This window comes from Physeter macrocephalus, chromosome 4 (assembly GCF_002837175.3).
Source record: "Physeter macrocephalus isolate SW-GA chromosome 4, ASM283717v5, whole genome shotgun sequence".
Taxonomy (NCBI): domain Eukaryota; kingdom Metazoa; phylum Chordata; class Mammalia; order Artiodactyla; family Physeteridae; genus Physeter; species Physeter macrocephalus.
In genome coordinates, this window is record NC_041217.1 from 66691823 (window position 1) to 66702621 (window position 10799).

At 37.7% G+C, this 10799-nt stretch overlaps 1 protein-coding gene across 1 annotated transcript in view; it reads right to left on the bottom strand.

Annotated features, from left to right (window-relative positions):
• Window positions 1–2774: 2774 nt before the first annotated feature.
• Window positions 2775–10799, bottom strand: part of HSD17B7 (hydroxysteroid 17-beta dehydrogenase 7) — a 24177-nt gene continuing 16152 nt past the window's right edge. Inside the window, exons 7-9 of the mRNA XM_007113901.3 lie at window positions 10616–10672; window positions 7053–7151; window positions 2775–4064 (exon numbers count right to left, since the gene is read on the bottom strand). Coding sequence (XP_007113963.2) covers window positions 3963–4064; window positions 7053–7151; window positions 10616–10672 — 258 coding nt within the window. The 3' untranslated portion in view covers window positions 2775–3962. The remainder of the gene's footprint in view (window positions 4065–7052; window positions 7152–10615; window positions 10673–10799) is intronic.

The following is a 10799-nucleotide window of genomic DNA, read 5'->3' on the forward strand; positions in this document are numbered from 1 at the left end:
TCTCAACAGACACAGAAAAAGCTTTTGATAAAATTTACCATCCTTTCATGATAAAAACTCTCCAGGAAGTGGGCATAGAGGGAATATACCTTAACATAATAAAGGACATATATGACAAACCCACAGCTAACATCATACTCAACTGTGAAAGCTAAGCATTCCCTTTAAGATCAGGAATAAGACGATTCCCACTCTTGCCACTTTTATTCAAAATAGTTTTGGAAGTCCTAGCCACATCAATCAGAGAAGAAAAAGGAATAAAAGGAATCCAAATTGGAAAGGAAGAAGTAAAACTGTCTCTGTTTGCAGATGACATGATACTATATATAGAAAATCCTAAAGATGCTACCAGAAAACTACTAGAGTTCATCAATGAATTCGGTAGAATTACAGGATACAGAATTAATACACAAATCTGTTGCATTTCTATACACTAATAATGAAATATCAGAAAGAGTAATTAAGGAAACAATCCTATTTATTATTGCAGGAAAAATAATAAAATACCTAGGAATAAACCTACCTAAGGAGGCAAAAGTCCTGTACTCCAAAAACTATAAGATGCTGATGAAAGAAATTGAGAATGACACAAACGGAAAGATATAATGTGTTCTTGGATTGGAAGAATCAATATTGTAAAAATGACCATACTTCCCAAGGCAGTCTACAGATTCAATGCAACCCCTAGCAAATTACCAATGGTATTTTTCACAGAACTAAAACAAAAAATTTTTAAATTTGTGTGGAAACATAAAACCCTGAAATGCCAAAGGAATCTTAAGAAAAACGGAGCTGGAGGAATCAGGCTCACTGACTACAGACCATACTACAAAGCTATAGTCATCAAAACAGTATGGTACTGACACAAAAACAGACACATAGATCAAGGAACAGGATAGAAAGCCCAGAAATAAACCCACGCAGCTATGGTCAATTAATCTATGACAAAGGAGGCAAGAATATACAATGGAGAAAAGACAGTCTCTTCAATAAGTGGTGCTGGGAAAACTGGACAGCTACATGTAAAATAATGAAATTATAACATTCTCTAATACCCTATAAACACACAAAAAAAACCTCAAAATGGATTAAATGCCTAAGTGTAAGAGTGGATACTATAAAACTCCTAGAGGAAAATATAGGCAGAACACATAAATTGCAGCAATACTTTTTTGTATCCATCTCCTAAAGTAAAAGAAATAAATAAAAGCAAAAATAAACAAATGGGACCTAATTAAACTTAAAAGCTTAAAAGCAAAGGGAACCATCAATAAAATGAAGACAACCTACAGAATGGGAGAAAATATTTACAAATGATGTGATTGACAAGGGGTTAATTTTTTAAATATACAAATAGCTTATACTGCTCAATGTTGAAACAAAACCAAATACCTCAATCAAAAAAAATGAACAGAAGACCTAAACAGACATTTCTCCACAGAAGACATACAGATGATGGCCAAAAAGCACATGAAAAGATGCTCAACATTCCTAATTATTAGAGATATGCACATCAAAACTACAATAGGTATCACCTCACATCGGTCAGAATGATTATCATCAAAAAGTCTACAAATAGGGACTTCCCTGGTGGCGCAATGGTTAAGAATCCGCCTGCTAATGTAGGGGACATGGATTCAATCCCTAGTCCGGGAAGATCCCACATGCTATAGAGAAACTAAGCCCATGCGCTACAACTACTGAGCCTGTGTGCCACAACTACTGAAGCCTGGGTGCCTAGAGCCCGTGCTCCGCAACAAGAGAAGTCACCATAGTGAAAAGCCCACACACCGCAACAAGGCGTAGCTCCCGCTCGCCGCAACTAGAGAAAGCCTGCGCACACAGCAATGAAGACCCAACACAGCCAAAACAAATTTTTAAAAAAATGTCTACAAATGGTAAATGCTGGAGAGGGTGTGGAGAAAAGGGAACCCTCCTATGCTGTAGGTTGGAATGTAAATTGGTAGAGCCACTATGGAGAACAGTCTGGAGGTTCCTTAAAAATGTAAAAACAGTTACCATATGATCCAGCAATCCCACTCCTGGGTATATATCTCGAAAAGATGAAAACTCTGGCTGGAAAAGATACAAGCACCCCTATGTTCATAGCAGCACTATTCACAATAGCCAAGACATGGAAGCCACCTAAATGTCCATAGACAAATGAACGGATAAAGAATACCTGATACACAGACACACATACAATATACAATGGAATACTACTCAGCCATAAAAAAGAATGAAATAATGCCATTTGCACCAACGTGGATGGACCTAAGGATTATCATACTAAGTGAAGTAAGTCAGACAGAAAGACAAATATCACATGATATCACTTATACATGGATTCTAAAAATATGATACAAATGAACTTATTTATAAAACAAATAGACTCAAAGAAAACAAGCTTATGGTTACCAAAGGGGATAGCAGGGCTGGGGGAGATAAATTAGGAGTTTGGGATTAACAGATACATGCTACTATGTGTAAAATAAACAACAAGGAACTACTGTATGGCACAGGGAACTATATTCAATATCTTGTAATACCTATAATGGAATAGAATCTGAAATATACATATATATAAATAACTGAATCACTTTGCTGTACATCTGAAACACTAAGTCAACTGTACTTCAATTTAAAACAAAACATTCGGGAAACAGAACCAACTCTCAGTCAGATGGGACGTGGTCACTCAGTGCCTTACACAGTAATATTTCAACTATGACACTCTGGCTTATTAATCTCTAATAAAAACTTTGTAGTCATCATTCTCAAAAAATGCTCTTTATTCATTCACATATATTATTGCATTTAATACTCACTTCATACCCGTGAACAGAGGAAGCAGAAAGATAATTCCTTCACAGATGAAGAGTTTGAGATCCATAATAAAGTCTTTCTTCCCAATTAACAGCGAGTGAACAGAAGATCAAAAACCAGCTCTGCTTTCAGCTCTCCAACTTTACCCTTCTTTCTTGAAGACAGTGGAGTGTTCAGCCCTCATTTTCACATGTTTATTGTTATTAAAAATATCTTTAGCAACAATTTAAAGTATAACCAAAAATCCATACTTTAAAATGTAAAGAAATTATATTTACATATAATTTTTCACATTAACTCATTCAAACTGTAACTCTGTTATATTACAGGTGTTGGTTGAACCATCTAGGCATCTTAGCATTTTGTCTTCATATCATGCAAACTAAGTCCTAACCACTTTCGACCACTACTGATACCAGGAGACATTCCACCAGTAATTATTCAATTGGAAAATTTCATTGAAACAATCTGAATAAATCATTTTTGCTGCAAGATTACATCCACTAAAATGTCATGAAAACGAGTGGGTCAGTAATAAACAAATTTGCAAATTGTGTTAAAGGTCAGGCCCACTATTAACATGGACTAAATCAATCTCAAAAGACATTTTTTAAATAACAAATAATTCAAGTGGCCCAAATACATACACTTTTCTTACTATGATTAATTACATGGGCATCTGTATTAGGATTGTAAAAGCAGCATGTGGAAGAAGAAATAAGGTACAAGACCTAGGAAAACTACTCGAAAGGAACAAGGCTAAGATGGTCACTCAGAGAATGGGCAGTATTTCCTCCTGCTGGGGCAGGTGAAAAGGAGAACCAGTGTGTGTCTGTGTCATGATTATTCAAGTCTACACCTCATCCCATGAAGTGTAGCTTGGGCTACAGTTCGCAGAATAAACAAATTGTGACTAGCACAATTTTGATATAACACCATTCTTGAGAATATATGATATTTTATCAATCTTTTTCTCATGTGCACAAACACATGCACAGTCATAGAGGTAATTCTGAAACAAAGAGACAATCAGAGCTCACAGTTTTACCACAAATGCACATCATCCAACTCAGTAGAAACCCATGTGCTCCAGAATCCACAGAAGGCTTGAAAATGGTGCTCTCTGAGCACCATTTTCAGCTCTGGTTTTTGGTGTTTTGTATGGTGACCCTAATATCCTTTTCCAGTTCCAGTAAGTTTTGGTAAAATTTTTCAGCAGTGTCTTCATCTAGGTCTATCTGGAAAAGAAACAAAGATAGGGATGACTATGAAGGAAAAATGAAATGAATAGTATTTGAATAAAAGGGAGCCATTTAAATAACACAGGTAAGAGAACCCAAAATAGGGCCAGTTCGAATGGGCTTCGGTGGCAGCCATGTGGGGAATGTTAGGAATCCTGAGGACACATTAACTCTCCATCCAAACTCCAACACTCACCAAGCCTACTGATGCTTCCCTTAAATAGCAAGACTGAAAGATCTGAGCTTTGCTGTCTCCCCTAACTGCTGTGTACCTAGTAACAGAAGACACCAAACATCTGTGATATAAAAAAGGCCAAAAGAAGAAAATCAAGAAATTTTAAAAAAAATTCCAACTGCTACTTACTTCCTAATATCCACCTTCTTTAGTAAAAGAGCCCTGATCTTAGCTGAGCTCACTGCCCTGCAGATGAAAGACTACATTTCCAGCCTCCACTGAAGTTAGTGGTACCAGGTGACTATGTTCTGGCCAATGAGATGTAAGCAGAAGTGTTGTGTGGTACTCTATTTAAAAGGAATGGGGCACCCCTTTCTTTCTCCCTTCTTCCATGCTGCTCCCCTGAGCTATAAGGATGAGGGCCACACCTCAGGGATGACAGAAGGAACCTGGGTACCTGACAATTTGCAGAGCTGCCAGGCCAGCCTAAGGTTGCCTCTCCAAACTGCTTTACATGCGAGAAACCTAAGCTTTTATCTTGTTTAATCCACTATTATTTTACACGCTTCTGTTTTATGTAGAAAATCTAATTTTAACTTACACACTGTATGTAAAAGCAAACTTTCAGCCCCTATAAAGTGTTATCTCTTTCCAAGTCAACACAGAGCCTAAACTTAAAAAAAAAAAAAAAAAGGCTCTTTCTTCATGAAGCTAAAAGGCTAAAAAATGAAAGAAAACTTTATAACATTTTGGAAAAAATATTTATATTCATTCAATCATATTAGTGTTTTTTCATGTGGTAACTGGAAGAGACATTATAGCTCTCTTTAGTTCAACCCACCTTTAAACAGAGCAGAGAACTGACTTCCCAAAATTAATCAAAGGTTAAAACATATTCTGCAATGCATTTCCATGAAATGCTAATAAAATACTTTGGTTTATAGAATTAAACATTTTCTCCCCTTGGTAAACTAATCATTCCTTCGAGATCAATAGATAGTAAGTCCAAACAAATTCTGAGGGCCTAAAAGTAAGCTCATTAGTTTACAATAGAGTTCCCAAAGTGTGTTCTTTGGGATGATGTTAAGCATTATGTAAACTTTAAAGAGAAAAGAAAAAGTTGTACACTCAAGAACAGCTTGCAAACAGCAGGATGAAACATGTCACGCATATTTCTTAACTGTATCAACTTCTCAAAGCCTTTACTGGGCTAATGTGCACTGTGCATGTCTCTGAAAGAGGGAAATATAATATGAAGCATTTCTCAAACTTACTTGGCTGACAAACTGCTTTCTGCAAATCTTCTCAAGGAACTATCCCACAAAAGGTATTTTGGAAAACACTGGAGGTTCATAGGTTCATTTTCAGTAAACATATACCGCGGGAAGCAGAGAGCCTGGTTCCCCTTAGACCTCAAGCTACTGACGTAGACAAGATCATTGACAATTTTGACTCTGACTTAGCTAACTTATTTGCTTCAATCTAATTTTATTTTATGCCGATTCCTCCTCACAATAAGATAGGCAGTGAAAAATGGGAGGCTAAATTAAACCTTACTCATGACAAAAATACAACAAAATTAGGACTTCCCTGGTGGCGCACTGGTTAAGAATCCGCCTACCAATCCACCTACCAATACAAGGGACACGGATTCGAGCCCTGGTCCGGGAAGATCCCACATGCCTCAAAGCAACTAAAGCCGTGCGCCACAGCTATTGAGTCTGTGCTCTAGAGCCCGTGAGCCACAGCTACTGAGGCCCGGGCACATGGAGCCCGTGCTCTGCAACAAGAGAAGCCACCGCAATAAGAAGCCTGTGCACTGCAAGGAAGAGTAGACCCCACTCGCTGCAACTAGAGAAAGCCCGCACGCAGCAACGAAGACCCAATGCAGCCAAAAAAAAAAACCAAACCAACAAAATTAATCCTTACAGGGTCAAAATAAAATTTTTTTCATTTTTCTAATATGTAACTATGTTTATTTTTATTATTTATCTGGCTGTGGCGGGTCTTGGTTGCAGCAGACAGGATCTTCGTTGCCGCGTGTGGGATCTTTCGGTGCAGCATGTGGGATCATTTTTAGTTGTGGCATGCGAGATCTAGTTCCCTGACCAGGGATCGAACCCGGGCCCCCCTGCATTGGGAGTGCTGAGTCTTAACCACTGGGCCACCAGGGAAGTCTCCTGTAACTATGTTTAATTTCATTTTAGGTTACACAGAGTCTACAAAACACAGCATTCATTGTTTTTCCAAACTCCATCCCGTACCTCTTCAAAACACCAGTCTATTAAAGCTAATAGTTGTCATAAGTGGAACTGAACACTCAATGGGAAGCTAACTTCACTCAGAAAGATGCTTTATATTTCATCCAACTTGTGACACATTCCTTGAGCACCTGCCACGTGCAAGGGAACATGCTAGGAAAGGGGGTGCAATCCCCCCCCCTCCTCATGGAGCTTATCCTTGGACAAGGGAGCCTGCTACTGAATGAATACTACACAGAACTGGCATAAGAGGTCAAAAAAGCCTAGCATGAAAGCATCTGACCTGATATAAAAGGTCACATGAAAGCTGTGATCTTAAGGATAAACAGTAGAAATGAATCAGTAGAAAGAAGAAGGGTAAGAGCAGTTTAGGTGGAGAGAAGGTGTGCATGGCTGAGAGGCAGGAGAGAGCAGAAAGAAATGAAAATAGGCCCATGTGATGCCAGCGAGTGGAGACAGGAGAGCCCCAGGAGAGAGAAGCTGGGCAGCTGGTAGGGCTGGTCAGGAACCCAGCAGCAACCCCTTCAATGAAACAAAGGAAACATTTACCTTTTTGGACGTTACGTAATTGCTTCCAAAGCCAGTGGTGGCACTCAGATATTTCACCAGAGGATTGAGAGACTCGGGCTTTTGGTGGAAAAGCCAGACCTGGAAAAGAAGAGGGTGTCAATGATTCTTCTCTTCTGCCCAAGGTGAGTGAGGCTGGAGGGGATGTACAATCAGCACTTTACAGAGCCCCAAACGAATTCTAAAAGTCCTCCTGAACAGCATCAGCTAATTGTGATGCCTTCATGAACCACTACTATAATTCGAAGGAAGACAGTAGGGCAGCCTGCTTAATAGCATCCTTGGAAAATTTTATTTAAAGCAAAAAACCATATTTTAGCTGTCTCTTTTCTTCATCCCCAAATTAAAGTTCATGGCATGTGATCTTCAGCTTATTCAGAGTGGATACTCAGCTCACGCCACAGTAAAGCATGGGTCACTGATGTGATATTTTATTAATAGATAAGCACACACACGTACAACTTTCAAAAGATGTACATGGTAAAAAGTCTTCCTCCCCAATTTTCTAGCCACCCAGTTCTCCTCTCTGGAAGCAAACACTCATGCTAGTGTTTTGTATATTCTTCTAAGAAAATCTATTTGCTTAAAAACATATATATCCATTTCTCTTATGCAAATGGAAGCAAAATATACACACTACTCCACACTTTGCATTTCTCACTTAAACAGGCCTTGGAAATACGTTCAAATCAGTATATGAAAATTTTATTATCATTTAAAGTAGCACAGTATTCCATTTCATGGATGTGCCATACTTTATATAATCAGTTTTCAACTGCTAGACCTAGAGGTTCTTTCCAGTTTTCACTATTACAAACCTGTGATGAATGATGAATACATCATTCCATATAAGTTTGAGTACATCTATAAGATAAATATCAAAGATGGAATTGCTGGGTTAAGGGTATGTGTGTTTATTATTTTGAATGATCTTGTCAAAGATCATTGATAGAGGCTATATCAGTCTCTCCCCCAGCAATGTAGAAGAGTGCTTATTTCCCTAGACCCCTGCCAATATAGTACATTATCAAACTTTCTAATCTTTGCTAATCAGAGTTGAAAAACAGTTTTTCATTATAGTTTTAATTTGCATTTCTCTTAGTAGGAGTAAGATTAGGCATCTTTTCATATGATTAAAACAGTTTCAAAACTCTCTGTTCATGTCCTTTGCCTACTGTTCCAATAGGTTGTTTTTCTTGATTTGTTGAAGCTCCTTAAATATTAAGAAAATGTAACCCTTTATCTATGGTATGAGTAGCAGGCGTTTTTCTTCCATTTTGTGGTTACTCTTTCGAGTATATGTGTAGTGAGAATTTTAGTCATGTAAAATTTTTTTACCTTTATTTAATCAAAATTTTCAGTCTTTTCTTTTATGGTTACTGGGAGTAGCTAAGCCTCCACACTCTTAAATTATTTTATAACTTCCCCATTTCTGTTTTTTTTTTGGCAGCACCAAGCAGCTTGTAGGATCTTAGTACCCGCCCCGCCCCGTATTTTTTTCTAGTAACTATATATTTTAATTTTTATGGATAAATCTTTTAACTTACCTAGAATTTTATTTGACTGTAAGGTATGAAGAAAAGATCCTATTCTATTATTTTCTGAATAAGCCATCTTTTCCCCATTGTTTTGGAAGGCCATGATTATCATACACCAAATCCCTGTATGCTATGGGCCTATTCTCAACTTTCTATTCTGTTCCATTGATCTGTCAGTTCACATGCCAGAACTGTACTTTTTTCATTAAGATGGTCTTCTTTAAAATCTTAAATGTTGAAATACACAGAATCCTTTACAATAAGCCTTCTCTCATTTACTCCTATAATTCCTATTTTATAGTTAATAGTAAAAGGCTTAGATGAGTGAAAAAAATGTGCCCAAGGGTTCACAGGCAGAAACTGGAGAAATGGAATTTGAACAGAATTACTATAATTCTATAGTAACAGAATTATATATAGCACATTCTTTTTTTTTTTTTTTTTTTTTGAGGTATATAGCACATTCTTAACCACTGTGCTTTAGGCCACTCAGGTTCAAACCATTTAAGGAGATAAAACTTATCCAAAGATGGAAGAGATTCTTGCTACACACGTGGTGTGCTCAAACCCTCATCTGTATCCACCAGCATATACAGCCATCACTAAGTGGTAATTACATCCTACCCATCCACACTGAAGGAAATTACAGCAGGGTCACAACAAACTTTTTAAACTGTGACCCTGGGGTCATGCTGCTCATCTCATCCAAGTGCAACCTATCCTTCAGAGCCCGGATTAAGCCCGACTCAGCAAGCAAAGCCTCCTCCAACTAGTCCAGCCCCACTGTGATCCTCCTTTCTGATTACTCCTACAGTACTTGCCACCAGATGACAGAATGTCTTACTTTCTTGTCTATTTTCTCTATTCATTCTTTTTTTCTAAACATGACTCTAACCTCCTTAGTAACTTCTAACTATTTTGACTTCTAACTAGATTTTGACTTCTATTTCCACACCACCGACACTCAATATATACTTGACCTCTAGACTTGATTTTCAGTGACATAAAGGTGTGGAATGAGTACCCTAAAGGACTATTCATTATCTTAAATAGTTTGACATATACATTAAGAAATAATTAAAATTAGTTTAAAAGTACTTGCTTCTACTATGTTTGTGTCTCTATAATAAATGCATTTGTTTCTGCAATGTTTACCAAAAGAAGAGTGCCAAGTCAATTCCCTTAACGTTTGCCTTAATTTCAATTCAGCTACGACTTAAGAATCTGTTCAGTATGAGCGCTACAGTGCTAGGCTCTCGGGTTTTCAAGATGCCTAGCAAAAATCCTGAGGGAGCTAAGTGGAGTGAGGGAGACACACACACACACAGAACTGACTTTAATACACCAGAATTTCAACCAGACGGTGTAAAGCACAGAGGACAAATAAATTTCATCTTGTATGACGATTCTGATCCATTAGTAGTAGATGTCTTTGGCCCTTGAGTTGAAAAACACTCAGAGACATCATTTATGCAAACAGAACAGAGTATTATGATCCGTTAGTAATGTCTGCCATTGATGAGGAAACACATGCAATCCACACATGTGCGATTTAAGGAAACGAACTTGTTTTCTAATAAAGTAACAACTCGATTCTCGAATATTAACAGAGAAAAGAGAATCTTCCCATAAGGAAATGGAGCTGGACTTCGTTGCCTCTACTCTTGACCCATGAAACACACCTTCTCCACAGGAAATCTCACACTGACTGCCCAGCCACCGTCTTGCTTTGCCTGCCGCTGCAGTATTCCACGCTGTGCTCTCCTCTGGCTGCTCATGTATTTTGCTTCTACAGAAGTGCTGTCCCCACAACCATGGTATCCAGTGCCATGAAACATACTAAACTTTCAAAGTTCACTCCTAATGCTCAGAACTTAGTCCTAAACAGGACCTTGATTATTCAGAGCTTGTTCTCTTATCTTATCTGTTAAGATTGTTTCTAAACCAGTGAACTTACAGTCTACATCTGCGAAGTGAATACAATATGTTAAAACTCTAGTAACATACCAGTGCTTCTGTTCCATTGTATGGTGTCAATGTGAAAGCATTTGCAAAAAAGCGTAACTAAGAGAAAGAAAACCATAGTCATTTCGTGTTGGTTTAGAGTCACAAAAGCATTATTCATTTAAATATTAAAAAAGACAACCTGCATTTCTTCTTATAGAGCATTTTTGTAAGTTTCAAAAAAAAA